Source organism: Neomonachus schauinslandi, chromosome 2 (assembly GCF_002201575.2).
Source record: "Neomonachus schauinslandi chromosome 2, ASM220157v2, whole genome shotgun sequence".
NCBI classification, from domain to species: domain Eukaryota; kingdom Metazoa; phylum Chordata; class Mammalia; order Carnivora; family Phocidae; genus Neomonachus; species Neomonachus schauinslandi.
In genome coordinates, this window is record NC_058404.1 from 78,800,174 (window position 1) to 78,827,594 (window position 27,421).

At 48.2% G+C, this 27,421-nt stretch overlaps 1 protein-coding gene across 2 annotated transcripts in view; it reads right to left on the reverse strand.

Annotated features, from left to right (window-relative positions):
• Positions 1-7,046: 7,046 nt before the first annotated feature.
• Positions 7,047-27,421, reverse strand: part of ARHGAP10 (Rho GTPase activating protein 10) — a 358,624-nt gene continuing 338,249 nt past the window's right edge. For both annotated transcript variants that reach the window (XM_021698767.1, XM_021698766.2), the window contains 3 exons: positions 18,111-18,263; positions 17,121-17,212; positions 7,047-7,785 (listed from right to left, as the gene is read on the reverse strand). In XM_021698767.1, the coding sequence (XP_021554442.1) occupies positions 7,697-7,785; positions 17,121-17,212; positions 18,111-18,263 (334 nt within the window). In that variant the 3' untranslated portion in view covers positions 7,047-7,696. The remainder of the gene's footprint in view (positions 7,786-17,120; positions 17,213-18,110; positions 18,264-27,421) is intronic.

The following is a 27,421-nucleotide window of genomic DNA, read 5'->3' on the forward strand; positions in this document are numbered from 1 at the left end:
AAAGGTAGGTTTTAAAAATTTTATACATAAACAGTTTTGGGAAAAAAAAAAAACTACAGATCATATAAGCAAGACAGTGGCACTAAAATTTTTAATTCATTAATCTCTTTGGCACTGATGCAATTTATGGCTTTTCTCTTGCCCCAGATCACAAACCTATCTATCTTTGGGGAAACTTAACAATATGATTGCACTAAATAAACGACTTTGACTAGAGGCCAAATTAATCTTTTAAAAGTGATGGTACTCAGTGAACGCATTATTTTCCAGAACCTAAAAGCTGTCGCTGGAGAAGCCCAAGGCCAGGGGAAGGCAGCGTTGGAATCCACACTTTTCTCCAGGGTTCACCATGCAGGCAACATTACCTTGTCTTTCAGAAGACATCTGCCTTATGCAAGGGGGAACCTGTGAAAGCTGCATTCAGAGGGAGGAGTTTTTCTTACATAATTTGCAATTTCAGTAATTTAATTTATAAGCAGATCTTTAAATACAGTCAACTTACATGCACAGCAATATGAAAGCCACACTTGGAAGGTGATAAATACACAGCATGCAGACTGGGAGTTTCTAGAAAAGAAATGGCTTACAAGAGCAGCTTTTAGCTCAGACTTACGTTTTATGAAATTGGAATTTCAGTGTAACCAGGTTTGGGATGGAGACAGTCTGCGTCAGCTTTTTGTATTAACAAAGTTACTGGCTCTCTATGTGTCTCCAGGTAACTTTGCTTGATTAAACAGCAAAGCCATATTCTAAATTCACTGTTGAATGCCTGTCCCAGTCCAAATTGTCTGTCTGCTCTTATTTTTGTACCATATTGCTCTTAAAAATCTTGGTTTGGTACAATTCATATTTCACCAAAACTCCTTCATATAATTAAAAAAACACTAAATTAGTTTAAAATGAAGCAATTTATATCTTTATGCAAAAACATATGTCTGTCTTTGCAAAGGACTGTAAGCAGATTACAATAAATCCTTTACTTTAATCACCTGTTGTTTTGGAAACATTTCATTTGGATGTCTGTAGGAACACCTGGACTTTGTGCCCCTCCACATCTTGAGAATGGTGAGCTTCTACCTACATCCAAGACAGAGTAACATTTTTCCCCCATGTTAGAGCCCCCGTTAGCCACATGTTAATTATACTCTTTGGGGACTGATTTGATGCCTTGTTTCTTACTGCTAATAACATGTGGGTGACTAAAACAACCTGTAACAGTTTAACAAGTACTGCCCACCACATAGCTGCTAAACACTCTATGCACATTGCCTCCTTTCTCTCTACAGCCACAGGGAAGCTTGATCGTTTGTCAGCCTTTGAGACTGACCTGAGTAGACCAGATGTCCCATCTGACTCCAGAGTTCTTCTTCCACACAGTCTTCTCTTGCTCCTTTACCCCGGGGTCCTCTTGGGCTGACGAGAGACTCCACTCCCCACTGGCTAGAATGCTTCTCACACTCCTTACAGGCTGCTCCCCTTGATTTCACTCATTAATATGGACCACGGAAGAGCAGGAAACAATCATCAGCTCATCTTAAAACTAGAAAACATGTAAAAATAAATTCAAGTACATTTTTAATGTGTCATTTAACTGGTGATCATTCAAACTATTTGCTTCCAGAAAGAGAAGACCAGTTGAGCATTAAACAAATTCAACTTCATTTTAACATGATAGGAAGATTTCTGGAACATAACATGGCCATTAAACACAGAACAGGAGAAAAAATGTTTTAAACTTGAGAATCAGGTGCACAAATTTGTTTATAAAACATCTATAAATGCAGTTAATTTTTTCTCAGAGTTTATGGAATTTGACTATTAAGGGGCAAGGCTTTTCACCAAGGCCCCTAACTAAATAAAATCCATCTTAGGCTGTGAGCCCTCTGAGACCAGCAGGAGGCCACACCAATGTGCACCCTTAATTAAAGTGGGTGTCCTTTCTGACTAGAGCAGACTCATTCTTGGGACAAGGGTGACTCTATTTCTAAGAACTTCTAAAAGTGCTCTCAGACGCAAAAACTCCAGCGGCACACTGAGGAATCATTAGCTAAGAACGAAGCCTCCACCACTGAGACAGCTAGCCACTGTACACGAGAGTGGTAGAAATTATGCATGGTGATACATGTATAATTAGGCATTTGTTTGCTTCGGTATATTGAATGCCCCTCAAGCAAATAGAATTGTCCCTTTATGTTAAAGTCAGCGCTAACATACTTTTTATAAACTGCAAGTGTACATGGACTGAAATGATTACGAGTATCTCTGGCACTTTAATTTCAAGTCATCCAATTGTTAGTGCAGCAGTTTTCTTGGAAATCGAACAGTGGCTTCCCAAACAACACTGGAGAAGCGATTAGAATATGATCTGAATGGTCAGCACAGACCAAGACCATACCCAAAGCAAAGTGAACCGCGGGGCAGAATGGCAGGTAGTTAGCTGCAAAGCACCCCAAAATGTAGTGTTTTAACAACCACCTTTTATTATTTCTCCTGAGTTTACAAATCAGCTTGGAGGGTCCTGCTGATCTGGACCAGGCTTGGCTGAGTCAGCCCTAATCATGCTTCTGTAGTTAACCAGCAGTCGACTGGTCTAGGATGGTTTTGCTTCGTGTGTCTTCTCATCCTGCAGTGGGCTAGCCTGGGCATATTTCCATGGTAAAGGCAAGGCGCAAGGTTCTAATAAGAAGGACAGTGGAAAGGTTCAACACTTTTCAAGCCTCTGATTGCATCAAGTTTCCTCCTGTTCCACTGGCCAAAACCGGTTACAAGGTCAAGCCTAGAGTCAGCATAGGAGGCCTCCACAAAAATGACATGGATTCAGAGAGGGGTGAAATTTGGGATCATTAAATCAATCTACCACTAGCAATTACTCTGATGCTTTTTCATAGAATTGATGTTGCCAGGACAGCAGTTTCCGGGTTATCTGTGGTCTGAAAAACCCAATTCTTTGGTTCTTCATGCCCTGGGCCAACCTGGTCCAGAGAGGGTCACAGCTCCTGTAAAGACTGGCTGAGCTGGGGTGGATCATGCTCCTCCTGCTCTCTGAGTTGCTCTGTCTGCAGCGTTGCCTCATTTGCTAAATCCTCCAAGGAAGGAGAAATCTCGACACCAGTACATGGCACTGAGCTGCCCAAATGAATCTGGTGTGTTAACTGTCCAAGTCCAAAGTGCAGGTCTCTTGTTGGGCAAAATGCAGAAGTCTGCTTTCCAATCAAGTTGATCTTCTGATAGCAAGGAATTCCCCAAGGTATTCCTCCAACCAGTAGATTGAGACACTTTTTGCAGACATGAGCATTAGGAGGATATGTCAGGTTACCCAAGTGGGGTAGCAATAAATTACTGCCCAGACCAGTGAAGGAAAAAGAGTGCTGACAAGCTTCTGAGAAGACATTTGCAGAGCCACGCCCTCCTAGAATAACCTCTCTGGACAAGAGGAAGGAAGGAAAGTTGTGTGGCTCAAGAAGACTCAAAAAGTCCCGGAAAACATCTGGCTGAGAAAAGGAGTCACCAAGACTGGCTTGGAGAGATTGGAGGGGAAACATAAGAAGGTGAGAAGGGGGCCGCCTGGGTGGCTCAGTTGGTTAAGCGACTGCCTTCGGCTCAGGTCATGATCCTGGAGTCCCGGGATCGAGTCCTGCATCGGGCTCCCTGTTCAGCAGGGAGTCTGCTTCTCCCTCTGACCCTCCCCCCTCTCATGCTCTCTCTGTCTCATTCTCTCTCTCAAATAAATAAATAAAATCTTTAAAAAAAAAAAAAAAAGGTGAGAAGGGGCTCAGCACGGAGGTGAATAGGGAACAAAGACAAAGCCTTTGGGAAGGCAGGGAAAGGTGAGACGATGTAGAGGGGAAGACCAAGCATTGGCCTTTGGAGAAGGACCTGGAGAAAAGCAGCGAGTGGCCAGAGACAGGAAGGGGGGGGGGGGCAGAAACTAATTCCCACCACCGGGCCACCCTGCCGGCTGCCTTCTCCCATCTCCACTTACTGAGCTGTGTTTCCGGCTGCGCACCCCTCAGGCACTTCACATCACCATTGGTCACACCATCCCAGTGAGGTCGGTAGTGCTTTCTCCACAGAAGCAGAAAGAAGTCAAGTTCACTTGCCCAAGGTCACCAAGGTATAAAATAGTGAAAAAGGGTTCAAAATAGGTTGTTTTTAATCAAGACTCATACAGGTAGCCACTGTATTAGTCCCCTAGGAAAGCTGTATAAGGTACCACAAACTGTTGGCTGCAAGTCTGAGATCGAGGTATTGGCAGAGTTGGTTCCTTCTGAGGGCACGTGAGGGAGGGATCTGTTCTAGACTTCCCTTCTTGACTCGTGGATGGCTGTCTTCTCCCTATGTGTCTCTTCACATTGTCTTCCCTCTTTGTGCATCTGTCTCTGTGTCCAAATTTCCCCTTTTTATAAGGATACCAGTCATATTGGATTAGGGCCCAACTGTACTGACCTCATCTTAACTAATTACACCTGTAACAATCCTATTTCCAAATGAGGTCATGTTCTGAGGTACTGGGGGTTAGGATTTCAGCATATGAATTTGGGAGGGGGAGTGCGAATCAACCCAAAACAGCCATTGTCCCCTACTGGCTGGCCCCCAGAGGCAAGATGGTACAGCAGAAAGAACATGACTAGCTGACTGAACCTGAGCAAGGCTCTTTGTCCTTGAAGGGCCTCCATTTTCCCATCTACAAAATGGGATAAATTCTCCGGGCTCATTCAGTCACTATACGGAAAGAATGAGTTAAACACCCGTCACTGGCACAGAAAATCTACTGCTTCCCCCGGCCCCCCTGCCCCGTGCCCCCAACTGCATATGTTTCTGCTACTACAAAGGAAAGGAGGGGGAAAACCCCACAAGCTCTTTGGCTCTAATCTCACATGGCATCTTCTTTACAGGCACAGAGGTCTCCAGAACAGGTCCTTGGATGATGCAATCAGATGTGAGCCCCATAGACAGCCCCATGGCAAGCAGAAACACAAAATCTGAGTGTCTGCTTTTGCCCAAACCTCCCTTGGTGACTCTCAATGAACACAGGCTGGAGGCCTGGTTCGAATGAGGTGGGCTGAGAGGCCAGAGCCCTGCAGATGCTCGGGGGACTGGCCACGCCCATGCAGCAGAAACACAGAAACAAATACACCCTCTTCCTCATCTGGGGAAGTGAAGATGATCTGCCGGTGTAAGTGAACACCTCACGATCCCGTTACTAAGTATATTCTGGGCCAGACCCAGAGGGGAGCTCCCTACCTGGACGCCTTGGCAAGCCTGGCCACACCAGTCCCTGTTGGCAGAGGCAAACAGCCCTGGCTGCCCCCTGGCGGCGCTCCTCCCCGGCTCGCCACAGGGGGGGTTCTGCAGGGCCTGGGGCTGTTGGGGACCTCGCACCCTGCACGTTCTGAGGCTTCGCGACCACCCCATTGTCACCCTACGGAACACAAATGGCCCTGACACCAAAGGTGCTAGTGACAATCATAGTGGTAACAAGACAGGGGACAGCAGGTCCCATTAACTAAACATATACTACATGCTGGGCATGCTACTCGGGTTACATCATTTCAAGCCAAACCTCTGGCTATCGTTTTCTTTTTAGGAGGCAGAAACAGAATCAGAGAGTCAATTTAATCGACCCAAAATCACACAGGTAGTCAGACTTAGTAGCAATTTCCTTGACCAAGTGAGGGGCAGTAAACACACTTTGGGGGTTAACAGCCGTTGGGCGGGGACCAGCAGGTAGGGTGCACCTCACTGTCAAGGATGGAAATTGCCCATAAGCAAGCAAATCAGTCAGGTCTTGGTGCAGGTGGGCTTATCTGTAAGGCCCCACAGGGATACAGCAATTAGGAAAACTGCCAGCAGATCACTCTCAGCGCTATACTGAGCCCACTCCAAGTGCCCAGACGTTTGCATTGTCCCACAGAGGCCTTTCTTAAAGTGGGACCCATCAGTAACTCCTTCTCATAAACCAAATTCCCCTTCCACATCCCTAAGCAGGGGCGTGAGCAGGAAGTGGTAACTCAGAAAACAGGATGCCAGGGCTGGCCGTTGTCATGTGGCCCTGGGCTCTCGGCAGTCCCAGTCCTCTCCCCTGGGCCCACAGGTCAGTACTCTAAATTAGATTGCACTCAGACTTTTTTTTTTTTTATGTAAAACATGGATGCTTTTCAACAGGCCCATTCCCCTGTCTACCCATCACCCCAAACTTGACACCCTGCCTGGTCCACGAAGGTGACTTCAAACCTGATAACCAGCAAGCTCTTGAATCAACTCATCTGGAGAAGAGGCAGTAGACACATCCTTCCTGTGGCAAATTCTCAGGAGCAAAGTCTGACAGGCTGAGGAGCCTCCCTCCCGTGGGGAAGAGAGACCCGCCAGGCCTCCACAGCAGGCCCTGTAGTGGGGCAGGCTTCAGAATCATGAGGCTCCTAAAAAGGAGCTCCACACTCCAAGGACTCCAGATCAGGGGACAAAGGAGAAGTTGGTTTAGTCTGTGTCTGGGAAGAAGGACGAAGCCTCCCAGTGGGGCCCGCCCACAGCTGGGGTGCCATAAGGGGCAGGGTCATGGCTGAGACTCCTCCAGGAACAGTCTGGATGCCTGACCGGCCGCCTGGCTGCTCGGCTTAATGCAGATGGAGAGATTAGTGCTGAGGCCTGGAAAACAGAAGGAATATGGGGTGGGGTGGGGACAGAGTAGTCCAGTGACGCGCGAGTCGGGAAGGTGGCCCTCCACGGCACGGACGCAGCTCACGCGCAAGCCACTGGGGGGCAGAGCCCCAGCCCCACTCCTGCTCAGGAGTCACACATGCCTCGGGGGGGCAAGGCGTGTTCAGGGGGCCGGACATGGCCCTCCAGGAGTTCACACACCAGAAAAGGCTACTGCCGTCAGGAACACGGCCTGCTGTGGATAAGCAAGGCTCCTTGTTACTAAATTCTACCCGTGGGCGTGTGCCAGCAACACAGGAGAGGGAATTTCTACACACTGGGTGCCAAAGCATAAAACATTACAGAGGGAATGCATTCCACGATCTCTTCCCCACATTATGACACACAAATCAAATAGTAAATTACGTTTTATTTCATTTACAGAGAGCTTGGGGCAAAAAGGTGGTGTTTGGGAAACAGCACACAGGGGAGAAGCACCAACGAGAAGCCTGTTATAAATACGCCAGTGTGCTCTAAGTAGAGTGAAGGTGGGCCCGGGGTGGCCGTCTAGGAAGGAGCATCTCTCCACTGCCCTCTGGGTTTGGACCCGTCCCCCGCCTGCCAGGAGCAGCCCCCTCGACACCCCATCAACCACAGCCAAGAGCACAGCCTGCAAACACCACCGTGAGTAAGTACAGTTCCCTTTAAAATCTCAGCAGCAGGTGCACAGGGGGCTGCCCGGTGGAGCCGTCACCAGCGGGGGAGGCTGGGCAGGCCGAGGACTGGATAATTAAAAACTCACAGTCCGAAGTCCCGAAGCTTGACATATGAAAAGTCCATCCTGTTAACGCTGATGCTCTTCTCCCGCTCCACAGATCGATGCAGTTCCCGTGCGGTACGTCCTCTGCCCCCGCCTCTGGCCGTAGGCCCCCCTCCCTGCCCCTGGAGTGCCCATCGGTGATATGTAGTTCCTGTGTCCAGGTGGCTGTGGGTTCCGTCCTGGAGGGAGAAGGCACGTTCCCAGGTGCCAAGGTCCACGTGGGGCCTCACCGGCCAGACACTAGAGCAGCTTGACGTAATTCTGTGGGATCAGCCCCCTCTTGCCATTCAGGGTCCCTTCTAGCCAGCCAGGTTCCCTCGAGGTTTGCACTGAAAAGAGAAATCACTTTTTAGCAAAATGCGCCCAAGCCCTTGCTTCCTGTGGAATTCACTGCACCGCTGTGTATCTTAAAGGCTCGACCAGAAGAGAAGGGGGCCCACGGCTGGGCTGTCTGGTTACAAATCTGCACAAGCGATATTTATAGGATCTGCCCCTCGGCCACTACAGCCCCCATCATTCTTCCTGCAGCAGCCTCCTAACCGGTCCCCCAGCTTCTCGTCTGGCTCCTTCCAATCCACCGTGCACAAAGGAGCTCAGTGAACTCTCTAGAACACAGAGCTGATCACCTTTGCTGGCATGTACAGGAACAGACCCCAGCTTCTCCTGGTCGGGTGCGCAGATACCCGGTCCTGCCCAAACCCGCAGCCTCCCCTCCGACTCCCCACCAGCGTGGTGCCTTCCACCTCGAGCGCCTTCCCCCCCACCTCTCCACCAGGTGGTCTTGCTCTCAGAGACCTCTAATGTCCTGACCTCTGGGCAGACGCCCTCGACCATTCTCAGCACTTCTCAGGCCTCGTCTGGGCACCTGTCTGCCACACAGAATGGGGTGCTCCTGAGGGCAGGGCCTAGGCCGCACATACCTGGGCGCAGTGCCTGGCAAACTGCTCATGTCCAGGAATATCCATGGCAGATACAGAAGAGAAGCACTGCAGGCTGGACAGCAAAGGGCACAGAGTCCAAGCACTTGTCACCAGGGTTTGGAAGTAAAATACAGAAGCACTTAACCCCCAACTGTGGGCAAGCCGCCACTCAGGCCTCGACCAGGGCCAGGAGCGAAGTGGCAGCTGTGTGGAGAGAGGGGAGGGAAGGGGAGGGGAGGCGGGGGACCCCCCCACCTGCAGACCTGCCCAGAGCTGGCTGAGCCGTGCAGCTGCAATCCCCCCCCACAGAACAACTACTATGTATCAGAAACCCGTACACACAGACATGTGCCCACCACACAAAAGCTCCCGAAACAGTACTTCTCTCGCTGTGCGCCATGCACTCTTTATTTTCTTCTGAAACGCTGACCGCAGCTCAGCAAATGGAGTTCATCACCCACTAATGTGTGGCAGCCCACAGTGTGACCTCCGCACAGCTGCTCCCTCGGCTCAGATGCTCCTCTCCCCACCTAGGCCTGGAGGACGCCTCCTCACCCTACAGGGAGCAACTGAGGTGTCCCTCCCTCCGAGACTGTCCTAGCGGCTCCAGACTAGGTCAGAGCCCCAGTAATACACTGTACATGTTCCGTGTGTGTGTGTGTGTGTGTGTGTGAGAGAGAGACAGAGAGACAGAGAGAGAGACAGAGAGAGACAGGGAGGGAGACAGAGAGAGAGGGAGGGCAGGAGGTTGACTATGACTCTCCCTCTCTAGTCTAGGTTCTACCATGACACAGGGACCCTGCACCCCCAGCACCGTGCCCGGCACATGAGGATTTGTTTAAAGAATGAATAATCGGGGCGCCTGGGTGGCTCAGTCGTTAAGCATCTGCCTTCAGCTCAGGTCATGATCTCAGGGTCCTGGGATCGAGTCCCACATGGGGCTCCCTGCTCAGTGGGGAGCCAGCTTCTCCCTCTCCCTCTGCATGCCGCTCTGCCTACTTGTGATCCCTTCTCTCTCTCTCCCCGTCTGTGTCAAATAAATAAATAAAATCTTTAAGAAAAAAAAAAAAAGAATGAATAATCAAATGAACGAGGTATATGCTTTCCAGGCGGTCTGGCAGCCAGTCACCTTCTTTGCTCCCTCACTGATTTCTAGCCTGAAACTGGTCCTCAGAGCAGGATTTTTAAAGGCTCTCCCTTATTCCAAATCCCCCAAGCTGGCAATGTCAGCAGAAGCTGCTGTCAGAGGAAGGGGACTGGATTCCATGGGAAAGGCCCCCAGAGGTTGTGCAACTTGGGGGCCTCCGTGGAAAGGGGCCCCAGGCTCAGGACAGAGAGCCTGGAAGGGAGACTCCCAGCTGGCGGGTGCCAGCCAGGTGCACCGGGAGCTACTGAACCCTCAGGGCCCCACGCAGCCTCCTCTCCTGCAAGGTGGGGCTACCAGCACTTAGCCTAGACGACTGCTACAAGGAGTCTGTAAAGTAGCTTATGGAAGAACACCTTGGAGGTGCTCATTGTTTCTTTATACACCACAAACGCCCACTCCCACACAGAGTAGGTATTAATAGACACAGGCTGAGCAGAAGAAAAAGAAAAGCAGTTCCCCATGAAGCTGGAGGTGAAGGAGGCCTGATGTGGGAAAACAGGTGAGGTCGAGAATCCTGCACCAATCCTCTCGCAGACCAGGGGGCTTCTCCACACCTCATCTGCTTCTTCTGCAGCCCTCATCTCTCCAAAGGGCAGGAGAGAAGGGTCACCAACGTAGAGAGGGGACTGAGGAGACTCTTGCAGTATCCAAGAGCTTGGAAATGGCCAAGAGCTGGGAACGGGATGGAGGAGGGCCAAGCACCCATAGCTGGGCTCCCCAGGCCCGGGAGGGTGGCTCAGAGGTTACAGATGAGGCCGGTGAGGGTCTCACCACCTCTGTGATGATCCAGTCCCTCCTAGGAGCATCAAATCCCAAAAGACCCATCCTAGGCTCCCCGCTATACTTGGCCGATCAAACCGCTTCCTCCAATGGCAGAGTGGTAGTTTCATGTGTTAACTTGGTGAGGCCATGGTACCCACGTGTTATTCTAGATGTTTAGATGTAATGAACAGGGAAATCAGTAGACTCTGAGTAAAGCAGATTATCGTCCAGGATACAGGTGGGCCTCGCCTAATACGTTGAAGGCCTTAATGGAACAAAGAGTGGGCTCCCTCAAAGAAGAGGGAACCCTGCCCTTGCACTGCCTTTGGACACTGACTGCAATGCCTCCCTGGGTCTCCAGCCCGCCAGCCTACCCTGCAGGTTGTGCATTTCCCACAACCGCATGAGCCAATAGCTATCTATGGAAAACGATTCATTCATTGACAGACATATCCCATGTGTTCTGTTTCTCTGGAGAACCCTAATGCAGGCAGTTTTGGAAATAACGGCCTCATTTTGGGGGAAGATTCTGACTCCAAGAGGCAGTGAGTATAAGAGAAATGAGGTCCTGGCTGGAACCCTGGCTCCTTCATGACTGGGCAACCCTGGATGATTTACTTCAGCGCCTCTGACTGCCACGCTCCTCATTTTGAAAAGAGGGGAAGCAGTAACTCATTTGAAGTTGCTGCAAAGACTAAAATGAGACAATTTACATGAAGTGTGATGGCCAGGCATCCACCAGGTCCATGCCCTGTGCAATGCAGGGAAGTAAATGTGTGCGGGTGCCCGTCCCTGTAGACCGTACCCTACCTGTCAGTGTCAGCCGCGGAGCCCCTGCCCGCCTCATGCTGCGGGAAGGCCAGGGCACGCAGCAAGACAGCTGTGAGGAACTGCATGTTTGTGTCCTCCCAGAATTCATACACTGAAACCCTGACTCCCCATGGGATGGGGAGGTGGGGGTCTTTGGGAGGTAGTCAGAGTTAAATGAGGTCATGAGGGTGAGGTCCCATGATGGGATTAGTGTCCTTGTGAGAAGAGACAGGGGAGAGAGCACTTCCTCTTCTCCCAACGCCCCTCCTGCTCCCCCCCACCGTGTGAGGAAAGCAGGAAGGGAGCTCCCACCAGAACCTGACCCTGCTGCTGCCCTCTCGGAATGCCCAGCCTCCAGAGCTGGGGGACATACATTTCTGCTGCTTAAGCCCCCCAGTCTATGGTGTCTGCTACAGCAGCCTGAACAAAGACAATGGGTATGAGCTCACTAACACTGTGAGCAGTAAATACCCTCCTCAAACGCTCCCAAAGGTAGTGGGCACGGGAATGCAAGGCGGTGAGTGAACTAAAGGTAATTCCCCCCAGTTCCCTGACGTTGGGCTACCGCCGGCCACAATCCCGTGGGCAACAGGTCAGGAGCTTGCTCCCCACACCGAGAGGCTGTGCAGAGGCAGCTAGCTGCTCCTTACAGACTCTCATGCCGCAGAGGTGACACAGCAAGGTCCTCCTCAGCAAGCGCCGGGGGGCGCTAACCTCGTGCTGGGGGTGAGAAAGGGCCCAAGCTACACACCCTGTCCTGCCGCTTAGCAAGCCACACAGCCTGAAGAACCCAGTAAGTATGTGATGACAGTTATACCAATGCTCTCTAGTACAACTGTTTTTACTGTTCTAATATATATATAACCTAAAATTTACCATTTTGATCATTTGGAAGCATGCAATTCAGAATAGTCACAGTGTTGTCTAACCACCAGCACCATCTCCATCCCCAGAGCTTTTACCCCTTCCCAAACTGAAACTCGGTGTTCCTTAAACACTAACCCAGCCCCCTCCCTGGGCTCCTGGGACCCTGCATGCTACTCTCTGTCTTTATGAATTTGCCTATTATAGATATTTCATATAAGTGGAATTATACACAATTTGGCCTTCTGTGGCTGGCTTATTTCCCTTAACTTAATACCTTCAAGGTTCACCCATTTTGGAGCATGTCTCAGAATTGCATTCCTTTCACGGCCGAATATTCCATTATACGTATATCTACCACATTTTGTTTATCCGCTCATCTGTTAAGGAACATTCAGGTGTTTCCCTTTTGGCTACCGTGCAAATGCAGCTGTGAACACGGGTGTCCAAACACCTGTTTGAGTCCCTGCTTTCAAGTCTTCTGTGTGTATATGCAGAAGTGGAATTGCTGGACTGGATGGTAACTCTGTGATTCATCTGTCTGAGGAACTTCCATTCCATCTTCCCGCAGCTACGTGCACCATTTTACATTCCTACCGGCAACGCACAAGGGTTCTGATTTCTCCACATCCTTGCCAGTGCTTGCTCTCTTCTGTGTTTTTGATAACAGTCATCCTAATGGGTATGAGGTGAAATCTCACTGTGCTTTTCCCACGTCCTCCTCATTTACCGTCCCACAACAACAGGAGCACAGGAGCCAGCAGCAAGAATAATTTGCAAGAAGCTTTCTCCAGAACCGAATATGGACTCAGTTCCAGTTTGGGTGGGTTTTTTTTTTTTTTAGCATAATAAAAACAATATATATGACAAATATTCAAGTATTATGAAGCATCACCATAATACAGTGAATACTGGGAAGCCACCAGCGCATGACCGATACGGGGGCCTCGTCCTGGGTTGGTTCCTCTGCTTAGCTCACCTAATGCCCCTACCACCTCGAGGTGACCAGTAGCTTGAATGTTCTATTCTCATCCTCTTACCCCAGCTAGGTTTAAATCACAGTTTCATCGCACGTGTACAGATCTCTAAATAATATGCTATTTATTTTGCTTATTTCAGAGCTTAGCCAGAACCACATTACATACAGCCTTCTGGCACTCACTTTTTTTTTTTTTTTACTTAACATGTAAGGATTCCCACAGGTACAATTGTTAGAGTACAGGAGTACAACTGTTGGGTTGTGGGGTCTGTACAGATTCAACCTGCCAAGATAATGCTAAATTGTTTTGCAAGGATTACTCTTTATATATTTGAGATCTTTAAAAATGAATCACCAAGAGTTTTAAAAGATTAATCTGGGCCACACCTGCTCCCCAAGGCATGGGCTCAGCCACATATCCACATGGAAATGAACAAAGTCGGGGGGGACGCTGCTGAGAGATGGCCAGCTCCCGGAAACCCTCCCACCAGAGGGCCCCCCTCTTCGTGCCTGGCAGCCTATGGAGGGACACCACTCCCCAGTCTGACGGGAGGGTCTGCCAGCCGAAAAGCTGCCTATCTGGAAAGAGAGCAGGACTGACTGGTCACCAGGCAAATGTGCTTCTGGAGTTCCCCGGGCACGGAGAGAAGGGAAGGTCCATACGGCAGTCACAGGAATATAAGCTGCCCTGAGACTTTACAAACACGGCCCTCCCTGGGGGATATGGGAGACACTGCCCCTGAACAACTGCTAAGCATTCATGTGTCTACAATACAGATCAATCTTCAGCCTACAATTTAAACTCGTAACTTACGTCCAGGTCCACACGGTAAGAGCAAAAGAGCAAGGAACAGCTATCAAGCTACTTCATTACTAAAGATCCCTTTCTCTTCCACACTCTGCTTTAGGGTTTCTCACTATTGTATATATTACAAACCACATAACTACTGATGATGCGGCCCACGGGCCACTTTGACCTGGATTTTGTCTTTACCAAAGGCCACTGAATGCCATAAACCAATTTTCTTTGTTGCCCATATGAGGTACAAAAGGCGATTATACTGCAAGAGCATTTATGATAGCTGGTAAGGCTCCAGTGGACAAGCGAACACACGGAAAAGGTCTCGGGCATTTTAGAGGCCAAAGTATTGCCGATGTGCAGAAAAGAGGTGGTCCTGGCCACATTCCTGTGGCTGGTGCTGTCACAGCAGCCACCTGGAGCCCTGCCTCGCTCCACAGAAGCTGAGGCCGGACGAGCTGCCCTTCTGTCCTACTCTGTGTCGGTCCCCGGAGAGGAAGACCCCAAACCATTAAAGGAAGAGCTTCACTACACATCCTAAGCAAGCACACAACAAATTACGCATTTTCTGCTAAGAGATCAATTATGCATTTTCTGCTAAGAGATCAATCATGCACAGAGATGAAGGTGCAGAGTAAAAAGAATAAATCCTGTTTAAGGGCCTTTCACTTTCCGTACCCTTTAAGAACTAGCCCTAAGACACTGCGAGGGTCACGGTGTAGGTTCTGAATGCATTCCTCTGTGTCCGCCGTGCTTCTCTGTGCCGTCACTGCAGGAGGGTCACAGGGAGCACGCGCAGGACAAGGAGCTCACATAAAATAAGACGCTAACATACTTGTGTAGGAGAAGGGGGCAGCCGGCCTGAGGGAGAAACTGAGGAACCACTGTGCCAGGGACCCAGCCAGAGCTGGACACAGCACTACAGAGCACCGAGTCTGAGGGACACAGACCTTGGCTCAGAACGGAGCCAGTCCCTGGCGCCCCACAGTGCGCCAAGTGTGGCTCCCTGCTCGGCCCCATCCTCCACGGACGTCTGTGCTGTTCTCAAAGCCCTACCCACACCCGTGGCCCAAGATGCTGCCCTGACACCACATCGCTCTTGTAGACATCCATGAAGATTAGGATGGAGAATCTGATCCAGAGAGAACTTAACTCGTCCAAAGGCACAGAGAAAGTAGAAAAGCCAATCTGATCTTAAGCAAAATAACTGCAGGGTTGATGATCCATAGTTACCTGCTCTCATCACTCTCCTCTTCCTAAACACAGTGAGATACTGGTACGTGTGTGTGTGCGCGCGTGTGCGTGCGTGTGTGTGTGGGGGGGGGACTTCAGAGGTACAGCAGTCAGTCTCTCGTGTCTGACATCTGTTAGCCTTTCCCCTGTTACCCATGATGGCAGAAACTGGATTTGGTTGAGGTCCTGACCGTCATTCACGTGTCTGTGTGCCCGGAGGAGGGGTCCCTGCGCCCAGTGTGGTTCAGATTGCCCTAAGCCCTGGCCAGTGATGGGTTTGGAGTGAGCATCTGACCTTGTTCTGACTATTGAGACGTGAGGGCAGGTAAACGAAGGAAGAAGTTCTGGAAAAGTTTTCTCCTTCTTAAAAAAAAAGAAAAACAAAAAAAAAAAAACACAAGGATGAGGCACCCCCCTCTGCGAGGGTCTAGCATAGCTATGATGCCTGGACTGGCAGCCATCTCGTCCCCACCGCGGAAGCCAGCCCCTGTCCACAAGCTGTGAACGGCTCAGCAGAGACAGATCGACCGTGATTTTGATGCTATCTTTGAGAATGTGAATTAGCCAACCCTTCCAGACTTAATCACTGTAGGAGCTAATCTATTTTCACGACTGATAGCCAGTTGTATCAGTTTCTTGCAGCCAAAGGCATCCTAATAGATACACCTTCTAACAAGGTAAACATCTGATGAACAATATAGCCTAAGGGATTTCAGAAGCTCCCAATCAGGTCTAATCACCACACAATGTAAACGTTCACCATCACCTCTCAAATGGGTGGGTTTCAACACTACTGTCTCAGTGATCTGTCCTGCCACGTGGTGGGCCAACATGTGAAGGGCCTGGAGTAGGGCAGATTTTTTACCATGCTCTCCTGGCAAAATCACATGTGTGTGTGTCATGGTGACAGAGGAATGACCTTGCTTCTACTCCAAGAATAAAATTTCTCCATAAAGTATAATTTTGCTGTATGTGGGGTTCTGGCGGGAGTGTTGTTTGTTTTCTGACACTATCAGGAGTTCCTGGCTCTCAAGAGTACACATCACACACACAAATCTATTCTAAATGAGGCAACTTGCGGGGCGCCTGGGTGGCTCAGCCGGTTAAGCGTCTGATGCTTAATTTCACTCTTGATTTTGGCTCAGGTCATGATCGCAGGGTCGTGAGATCAAGCCCCACGTCAGGCTCCCCACTGGGCATGGAGGCTGCTTAAGATTTTCTCTCGCCTTTTCCCTCTGTCCCTCCCCGCTCCCTCTCTAAATATAAATAAATAGGCAAATTGCTTTCTAAAAGACAATCACCAGCAAACACTGCATTACTGACAATATACCACTAGGTGTTGTGTTGATATATTCCATATATTCCAAACATTCTGGCTAACCCACCTTTCCATTCCAAGCATCTAAGATCCTCACTGCCTCCCCAGAACTCTTTTGGGCAGCTCCACCCACATGCATCACTGTTTCCACAGCAACCCATGAATTTCAGAATGAGCAAGACTGTTAAGGAAGAAATCAGGAGACGGGGGAAAAGAGACAAACAATGAACCATAGGAGAAATCTGTGAAATACTAAGCCAGGCAAAGCTCCTAAACGCTTGTGTGTGAATATTAAAGACTGGGATAAAATCCACACCCTTGCTTCAATGTACAAAGTCAATACCCAGATCCAGAGATTCACACACTATTCAAATGAGCAAAGATCATGTAAAGCAAAAGAATGGCATGGGAACTATAAACCAAAATTTTTTGACAAGAGTTCTCTTCTGTAACTCAGATCTGGCAAACCTGACACACAGAGGAGGCTTGGCTGGAGACTCTGGGAGAAGAAAACAAAGGATGCAAATTAGAAGTATTTCTTAGTTCCAAGTGGCACTGGCTTCTCTACATCACGAGAAGGATGTCCTGAGCAAAGATTCACAAGAGTTCAAAGTGCTGGAGAATCATCAAGATGAAAGCAGAAGTGGAATTCCATAGCCCCCCCCCCCACGCCCCCCGGCAGCCAACTGGGCCAGCTCTCTCCTGCCCAAAGGGTCAAGGGATGGACGTGTGCCCCTGACAAGCCCACAACCAGTGACTGCTTACTCCAGATTGTAGACATTCCGAGGGGGCACAGAATATATGCTACCACAGAGCTCCCACAGACACTTACCATCCTCAAAAATTGCTCCTATTTCAAAAGACAATTCTGAGCTGTGTTCTGCTTCACACGGATACACTGCTCGAGCCTTCCGACTGACAACGCTGAGAAGGGAACATGAAAGACATGAATTAAAAGGTGAGAAACCGGGAGGGGAAACCTCACCTCCCCCCAACCCCACCCCTTCCCACACCTCATTTACACAGCACCAGTGGGAAAACTCCTTCCAAAAAACAAACCGACCAACCAACCAACCAACCAAATAGCAGCGAAGTGAACATCGGGCACATCTACAGCACTTGATTTTCAAGTAAATGATGGGTTTCAAATTCAAATCTTTCTTCTGGGAGCTTCTCTGAGAAGCTTTCACTGAACCTCATCACCTAATTCTCCTCTCTGCCCGGTGGGATGCCCTTTTCCTATCATTCAGCATTATCGGAGCCACAGGGTATGTTTACTCCTAAGCGCTGCATTCATCTATTAGGAAAAGCACCAGTATCTTGAGACAGAAGGCGAGGCAGTGAAGGGAGAGGCGCGTGCACCGAGTGACTTGGGGCAGTGCTCAGCGGACATCCCTCTGTCCACGCGGACAGTCTCCTTCCACACCACTCTGGAAGGAGTTTGTTGTTCTGCGCTGGGTCTTCGCTATTTGACCCCCTCCGCCTGCCTCCAAAAGGCATTTCAAGGCTCAGCTTCTCACCACTTGTCAGAATGCCCTCTGTGCCCTTCTGGGGAAAGAGCACACCAGAGGAGGAGGGAGACCATGGTGTTAGCCAGATGCAAACTGAAGCAGAAGGAAGTGCCCCATCTCACTGGAGTGGGGAGAAGCCAGTGAAGACAAGAAGAACTTCAGCCTACCACCCAGGATGAAGGGCTTGCTAGGCCAGCACTTCTGCGAGAACCTGAGCAAGCCTCTTTTGTGCGGGGAACACAAGAAGCTGCTCAGGTTGATCAAGCCTGTGTGCTGCCCCTGTCTTCGACATCATTTTCCATACCCCGTACCTTTCCAGCGGCTTGTCCACTATGGCAGCATGCAGAGAGAGGGGAGAAGGCGGTGGCTTGGGTGAAGAAGGTGTGACCACTGGGCTGCAGCTTGGTGTGGTTGGGGACTGCGTGTTAAGCCACTGGACCATGGGTGATCTCGTCTGGCCGGGACTGCAGATGGAAATTTGAAGGACAGGGTTAATAGTATAAAGGCCACAGAACACCAAATACGTGACACCCCATTCCTAAATGGCTAAGACGATAGCTTCCTTATCTCCCCCAATGATTAGAACAGGACAGAGTTCTCACTGGTCTGTAGCCCCAAGAACCACAATCCAAAGGAGAGATGCCTTGTACTTCTCCAGGTTCATGGAGAAGATCGAGTCTTGTCCAACCTAGCACCGTATCAGTTCACTAATTAGGACACTAGAATCCAACTGCCATGACCAGTTACTTGGACTTTTGAGGTGCTCATGTTCTCTGCTTATAAGGAAAGTGTCAGAATCTACAGTCAAACTCATGACCTGTCGCTCCAAAAACCCAACACATGGCCTTTCAGTGTTTAAAGCTGTTTCATTTGGTCATACACACAGGACAACTCAGAAAAAACTGCCCCTAGGAATCAAGATTCCTCTAGAGCAGACCAAAGACAGCACTTAAGAGAGAAACCCATAAACAGCAAAAATCTTTGGGGACCTTAACATTCCCTAATATTTGCAAATTAAAAAAAAAAAAAAGCTAATGTAAAAAGGTCAGTGAACAGACTCACGGAGGGGCCTCTAACCATGAAAAAGAAGGCAATAAATAGATGCTGATCTGAATTAAATTACTCTTTAATTATCTCCAAACTAGAGGCTTGTGACTATGGTATATGAAGCTTACTTTAAAAGCACAGTGATGAAAGCTGCTCGCTTCAACGACATTTTCGACACACATGTATTCAATGGCTGCTACACCCAGATGCTCTTCACCTCAAATTCACCCTCTTCAGCTAAAACCAGTTTCTGTGAGCAGCTTCCTTATCCTTCCCCATTCCTGAGCATCACCTTTGCTTCTTTCCCCTGCAGCAGAACTAACATCAAATTCAGTCCATTTTCGCTTCCAATAGCCCCATGCTGTCCTCTTCTCTACCTTCTCATCACGTTGCTTCGTGCCTGTGTCTCCACTGTGGTCTCCTGGCTCAGCCCCCAGTCCAAGTCCTCCAACTCAAGTGGCTCAACCAGCCACCCTCAGCCACCTGAGACCCAGGCTGCCCCATCCGTCTCCCTAAGAACGAGTGCGTTCCCTGACCTGTCCTCTGCCTCCTCCCTGATGGGTCCCGCACTCTGCCTCAGGTCTCTCCTCACCTCTCAGGCTCCCCAACCCCTCTGCCAGCCCCAATCTGTCCCTTCCTCAGCTCAGCTCCAGGCCTGCCTCCCCGAATGCTTCTCCTTTGGTCTAAGGCACAGATCTCTGAAGGCCCAGCCCAGTAAGAAATAGGAGGGCAGGTTGGCAGGAGTTATTCTGTGATGGTTTCAGAGATCTTTCTTGCCTTTGTAAAATCAGGTCTTTAACTCCTTCCACAGACCTCAGAGAGCCAGGCAGAGTGCTAGGCATGTGAAGTCTTCCATGAACATCTGAACCACCATTCTACCACTACAATTGGATTTTACAAATCAAGTACATGAAATATTGCATTACTGACTTTATAGATATTTAGTACACTAGAAGGTCTCCTATCCTTTGACCAGTAAAGGGGAGAGGGGCTCACATTTTAAAAAACATTATTTTTTGAACAATTTAATTACAATCCCCCGATCCAGCCAATTCATGTGGAAGTCATAAAACCTATTTCATAACCAAGCAAAGAAACCTATAAATCTCAAATGATCTGTATTGCCAGCACCAAAAGTCACTCAATGCCTTATCAGAAAATGAACCTTAAGTGGTGTCTTCCTAATCAGGAAGGGAGAAGAAGGCGTGAGTGAAGCTCTGACAGAGAATTTAAGACTGCACTTAGCCAAACAATTGCCATTTCATCTCCCAGCAATTATTCAAGGTGCTCGGAGGGTGGTGGTGGCAACAGATGAGATGTTTTACCACACCCCCATCAACGCTTCCAGGTCATAAATAGCCTAGTGATTAAATGATGGCCATCCATCTGCAGAGAGGGAGGACAGCTACAGGATGAAGATAAAGTAACAATGGTGACTATATTTATAAGGCTCTTTAAAAATAAAGATCATAAATTGTATAGCTATTATCTACTTAATCCTCACATCTTTTTTTTTTTTAAGTGATTTGCTTTTTTGTAAAGGAAAAACACTCCTTTTGGAAAGTGAAAGAACTGTTGGCATAGCAGGTGTTATAGGTCTAAGCCTATCCCTTAACTTGGCCTTCTCCATCCTGTCCCAAAACAGGGACTCAGACTCAGCAATCCTTGTTCAGGGTCAAGTTCTCAACATTAGCCATTTTTGTTTGCTTTCTGTGATCTTTTTGATGTCCTTCAATATACAGATGTGCTATGTGATCCAGCACTGACCAGTTCACCCAGATAACCATTCAGACTTCCCACTGAGACTTAAGTTTCTATATTCAATTTCCTGGGTTTCCCCCTACAGCATCTCCGAAGCCTGAGCCAGTCACTTCTCCTTCGGATTTCAGGATCGCACACGGGCAAAAACTTTGTGAGGTGGAATATTCAAAAGAGGGAGCAAAACCCAAGTCTGGAAACAGTCTCAGTGGGGAGGAGGCATCAGAAGTCACGTGGAGAATCGGAAGTCCTATGAAAGAGGAGACCTACGTGGCAAAACAAAGTTTGGAAAACAAACAGAACAGCTGCTGGGTTGGGTACTAGAAATGTTTCACAGGCTTCTCCACTGGAAAAGAGTGAGGAAGAGGCAAGAAGTGGTTAAGTAAATAGAAAGTCCTAAAATGAGTTCTCACCTCAGCCAACAGAGGTCCAATAACGACATGTCTTATAGGGGTCTCCCACAAGCACACTGCCCGAATTGTTGGTGAAGGCAAGAAATTGTAAGCGTAAGCTTCTTTATATAAACCACCTCCTCCTTTACAGAATTTGGTGGGGTCCTTTGTTTGTTTTGGGGGTTTTACTGTAATGAAGATCAGAAATTTTTTAACTACAGTTGACCCCTGAAAATGCGAGAATTAGGGACACTGATCCCCATGCAGTCAAAAATCCACATGTAACTTTTGACTCCCCCCAAAACTTAACCCTTGCTAATTGCCTTCTGTTGAACTTCGGAAGCCTTACCGATAACAGTCAATTCACCTATATTTTGTATGTTACATTTGCATTATGTACTGTATCCTTACAATAAAGTAAGCTAGAAAAAATGTTTTTAAGAAAATCGTAATGAAGAGAAAGGACACTTACACTACTGTACTGTATTGAAAAAACCGACATCGAAGTGGATCTGTGCAGTTCAAACCTGAGTGTTCGAGGGTCAACTGTATTTAATGCTCTAAATACACTATTTATATTTTCCCAAAAAGCAGCAGAGGAAAATATCGTTTCTGATATTCTCTTTCTCATCTCTGATTTAACACACTGGGCATTTTGGAAATGGCAGACCCCAGCAAAGGTCTCACAGTTTTTCTCAGCCTGAGCCCTCAGAGAGAATTAAGCCCTAAGGCATCCAGGTACATAAAATTAACATCTCTCCTATACATCTAGAATGGTTCCAGCTACCCATGTGGTGAGAGACAATTCTTGATGTGCTTCTCATGTTCTGCACTCCTACTGAGCAGAGGCATTGGCTGCCTTTCTCCTAGACTATCTTTCCAAGGATGTCTGTAGAGCAAACAGCCTGGGGAGATAGAGACTGGGTCTCCCCCTGGAGAAAAAAGCAGGCTTTACTGCTCATCATAGAAGATCTGGGTTTCCTAAGCTCTGGATTCCTCTCTTTTAACACTCCGCATGCAGGTATCAGCCGGCCCATGGGGCATTAGCCTGTAGGAACTAGGAGTCAGGGATCTGATCCTCTGACTACTACTCCTGCTATGATCAGCAGTCTTTTGACCAGGAGTCCCGCATCTTCTACCAGTATCCATGAAACCACAACAGACAACTGTGGTGGCTTATAAGCAGAATAAGATTTCAGACTTCAAAGTTCTTGACATTCACATCTTTGGGAAAATGGAGAAAATATTCAGGCCTTTTCTTTCCCCCCCCCCCTTTTTTTTGGCTGTGGTTCAGAGGAGAATCCTGGTTAAAAAAAAAAAAAAAAAGTCTTTGGGTTAAAAACCAAAAATGATGGGTAATCTAAGAATAAAAAGCTTATTACCTGCTAAAACATAATGAAATATTTTCAGTGTTCACTCCTACCACTTCCCAAATTTAAGCATCAGAAAACATTTATATCCTTCTTCCTACTGCCTCTTTACAAATTTTTGATGAGTAGGACTGGCATGATCACAAACCACCCATTTTATTTAATGATGACCTGCAACCAATTACAACAAAGTACCTAAGCGCCACATATTTCCTGAAAGCCAGCTTGTGGTCTGCAAAAATGGAGGCAGAAGTCGACTCTTCCTGAAAAGCTCAGAAACCACATTTACCAAAACAGAAATAAGTTAAAGGGAAGTACTAATAACTGTTTGTTTGCTAGCTTCCCAATTTCACACACTAAACTGAAAGAGCCTTCTTCTGAATGGACCCGTCTCCATTTTGAGCGCAGAAGAGCCAGTATCCGCCACCTTCTTTGAGGAGAGACATTTCCTTCTCAAATGGCAACAAGAGGGTTGCAGAAAAACACATAAAGATTTCATACTGCTAACTCAGAAACTCATTCTTGAAAATACTTACACTGAAAGCCTATCTGGCTATTCCTAAGGCAACAGAGACGTCTCCTGTGCTCGGAGGGGGAGGGGGGCGGGGGGCGCGGGTTGGGAACATATAAGCGGGGAGTAGAATGCGCATTTTTGAAAGTGCTGAGAGACCTCTATAAAAGTAATAATAATAATAATAAATGCACACTCTTGCTCTGGAGTCTGTATTTCAGGGAAAGACCCTGTAGATTTCGTGGTGAGCAGGAATAAACCCTCACATACATAAAATTATGACAGTAGCTGTGTATGTATATACTTTACAGTTTATATTTATAAAATGTAACATATCAGCAATATATGCTGCTTCTGATTCAAACTGTGACCCAATCTTTTCCAATACCAGACTCTACGCTCCATGCATATTAAAAACTTTCTTGGCAGCAGAAGAGCACAAGCATTTCAGCAATGGGGGAGGGGAGTTAGGGCCTTAACTGTTAAAATTTGACAACAGCTGCACCAGTCACTGGAGAACTACTGCATCTAGTGAACATTTCTTGCATAACACAGACGGATCAGGCTTTGGGCAGTGCTTGGCAACACAAGTGCCCGGTTCTGGGCTCTTTGAGCAATGAGCATAATTTAAAATATTCAAAGGACATAGAACAGGGAGAATACATATCAAGGAAAGAAATGATTGCTTATATGAAGTGATTAAATCGCCCCCCCCAACCAAGATATTTGACTCTGATTGTATGATGTCAGAATCGCATCAGAAGTTTGCGTTGGAATGAAAAGTTTTAAAACCTCATTTGCAAGGTCTCCGAGCAGAAGCTAACACATTAGTGAAATGATCTTTCATTCCAGCCTTGGAAACGTACAGCCGAAGTCTAGAATGACTGTCCTGGGCAAAAGTGTTTGAAAATGTTAATAAAGACAGAAGGAAATATTGTAGATCTGTATATTATGGGAAATCTCTGTTCAAATAAATGCCACAGTTATCGCTTAAGTGCCAGAGAGGGAGAATCCCACCGCCAGCACACTGTCGGTTCCAAATGAGCATACTGAGGGGACAGCAGCAGCAGTGGGCAAACGCCTGTGACAAGACAGTCGCCCTTGTCCAGGGCTGGGCGAAGAGGCCTTCACTGCCCATTAGGAGACTTGGACGTGGACCTAGTTCACTCATCATTTACGGCCCGAGAACTACCTGTCAGGCCCCATGCTAGGCCCTGGGGACACCCGGGGGACTAGGACACCTGCTCTCCATGAGTGCCCAGTCAAGTGAGTAGAGAATGACAAGCTGATAATCATAACACAGTGTGATGACTGCCACGTAGAGAGTTGCCCAGGGTCCTTGGGGAGAACAGGAGGAAGCATCCAGTGATCACGCGGACCCTGGGAAGGCTTTCTGGATGAGGCGGTGTCTGCCCTGAGCTGATGCAGCCAGGGCCAACATCATCGTCACCCCTCCACACCCTGGCTCCCACGAGGCCCAGCCGCTCGCTCCAGCACTGGGCCAGACACGTACACGCCGATGCACTTAGTGCCAGCCATGCTCCCATTTCACAGAACCTGCGAGAAGAGCATCTCAGAAAGCTGACAGGGATCTGCTCAAGGTCATGTGGGTGCTACAGCCTGTTTGACCAGACTGCACAGAGCTCACAGCCTCAGGTCCTTCTGAGTGGCTGGACCACAATTCAAGGAGAGGAATGGAGGAGGGCGGGAGTCAGACCCACTGAGGGGGCAGGACTGTGTGCTAAAGGCAAGGGGGGGTGGCTACTGAAGGACTGTAATCACACAAATTACAAGTGCGGGAAGTGCCACCATTCCGAAGAGTGACCTGGGTTCCCAAGCCAGCTCTGGCTAATCTCCCTATGCTTTTTCCTTTTGTTTTTGGAAGCACAGAGGACACTTCTCACTAGCTAGAGGCTGTGGTAAGGAGAAGGAGAATGACCTCAGAGTGCCCACTGGAGGCTGGTGCCCCAATGACATTGTTAGCCTTGGCTGAGGGCCGTCCACAACTGAAATTTGGGTAAGTATCAAGCTCCCTGGCCTCAGTTTCCTTAACGAAAATGAAAGGAATCATTAACAGGCCAAGTGGCTGTACAGCTTCAGTGGGGTGCCAAGTGTGAGGCACCCCCACAGTGACGGGCTCTCACCGAACCCTTGATAAATGAAGCCCCTATTATGAGTACTAGGTACTTTGGAGTCAGAGGTCACTTCTGCTTTCCAGGGTTATGTCATCACGAACAAATAATTTTCTTTACCCAAAGACAACATATAACCTATTTCAAAGAGGAAAAACTGGAGATATTAAGTGGATGTCACCATTAAAAAAAGGGGAAAAAAAGTCGCTGGATGCCGTAAATGCCATATGGTATCCTGGAATGGATCCTGGAAGAAAAAGGCAGGAATGGAAGAACTAGTGAAATCCAAATCAAGTCTCTAGTTAACAGTCATGTAACCAATGTGAATTTCTTATTTTTAATAAAACTGCCATGATTCTCGGTAAGATGCTGACAGCAGGGGAAGCTGGATGAAGGGTCTAGAGGAATCCCCTGCAGTGTCTTTGTAGCTTTTCTGTAAATCTACAACTATTTCAAATAAAAATTTTAAACAATAGGTTTTAAAAAAAAAAAAAAACAAACAGCCCCATATAAACTCTTTATTCATTCAAACACTAAAGACCTTTTGAAATTAGGATCACACCCCTTGAAGACATCCAAAGCCACAAGGAAACCTTTTGCTTGGTTCAATGACAAGAAAAGATTCGTAAGGGTTACGTTTAAAAATCACCTACACTGCCCATCTTAAGGCCATTAACCTCATTTGTTGAAACAGGGTTTTAAGAAAGGTGTTTTTTCCAAAAAGATTTGTTTCATTTATAGAGGAGATCGAGGTCAGCAAACTTTGTCTGGAAAGGACCAGACAGTAAACACATTAGTGTTTGCAGCCATACAGCTGGTCTCCCAGCTCCTCCCCTCTGCCGTCATGGCTGCGCCAGAGCAATCACAGACGCAACGTCAGTGACTGGGTGGCTGTGTGTCAATAAAACTTTATGTATAAAAACAGGCAGAGGTGGGCCACAGCGTGCTGACCCCGGCATTAGATGGACCAGATGAGAATCCATTTCGGAGTGGAGAGTTGGGGGGAGATGACAGTGATGTTGCAAACTCCCGTGGGCCTGCGAGGCCCCTGCCCCCCCACCCCCTGTCTACACTAGCTTTGTGGCATGGGCCCCCCACTATGTGCCAGAAGCCCATCTACCAATGCCCAGGGCCTGCCCGCAGCAGAAGCGCTCCTCACCAGCTGCTCACGAGCACCTCCCATGCACGAGAGAGACAACAATATATCAAGCTAGCACACAGAAGCAGTAACTCGATCGTCCTTGAGAAAAAAGTCTTTTGCAGGAGGGGTGTGGGCCGGGACAGGGGAAAGAGCCCCACAGGAATTCATTCGAGCACACCTAAGACAAAGTCTTTTCAAGTTGGACCCGGCCACAGTGAACATGCAGTCCTCCCCTCCTGCCGTGAGGTGCTAAGGCTCCTGGCGGTTTCCCTCCTTAAGGAGAAAGGACGCCACCACCTAGTCATCCTAGAGAGTACGAAGTTCACTCCACAGGTGGTCATTTTCTTGGGTTTTGCTATAAAAGAACTGTCTCAGAATTACAGCTCTGACCCATCTTTCACTCAAAGAGTGTTCCCTGAATCCCATTTTCCTTCCTTCCAGATGATCACTGGAATCAGGTAAGAGGGTTGAACTTGAGCCTGCTGGCTGAACAGAAAAGGAACTGAAGCTTCATTTCAGAAAATGATGGGGCATTAGAGGCCTCAGCATTGAGGTCTTGCGGGATAACTGACAAAAATGTTTCTAGCAGCTCAATTCTTATGTGGAAAACAGGTGCGACCTGGTGTGAGTCCCGCACATATAACACAGGGCCTCCCAAGCGCAGCTCAAAAGGGGTACAGCAGTACTCTAAGAAATACCCTCTAGTTACTTACCAAGCTGGTTTTATGAGTTACCTGTTCTAATAGTAAGCTAGCCATACCGCTCAGAATAATTCACAGAGTGGCCTGGTCCCAGTGGGCACGGCATGCCTTGGTCACGCAATATCCAAAGACCCTATTCTCAGAGGGTTCTACAAAGGGGGTTCCTACACAGAGAGGCAATGAGAGGAACCCCAAGCGGAGTCCTCCTGGACCAACCTCTTAGGCTTCCCCAGGACCAGAGAGGTTATTTCCCTGAGTGATTTAGTAAGGAGATTCTGGAACTCATGAACCAGGAAGTCGGGCCAACCTAAACTAAGAATATCAAATTAGGTTCTCAGATGGAAGCAATCCAGACAGGTGGCATCTGGTGCTCCCAGGAGAGCTGTGATTGGGTTTTATTAGATGTGATACCTTGAAACCTTACAATCCAGAGGGGCAGCTGTGATTCCCCTTTTACAGACAACTGTGCTAAGCCCTGGTTTGTTTAAATCATTTATAGACGGCCTCCAAGGTTTTCAGAAGCAGAAGGTGGATACAAAGCCAAGCCTGTGTGACTCTCCAATCAATGCT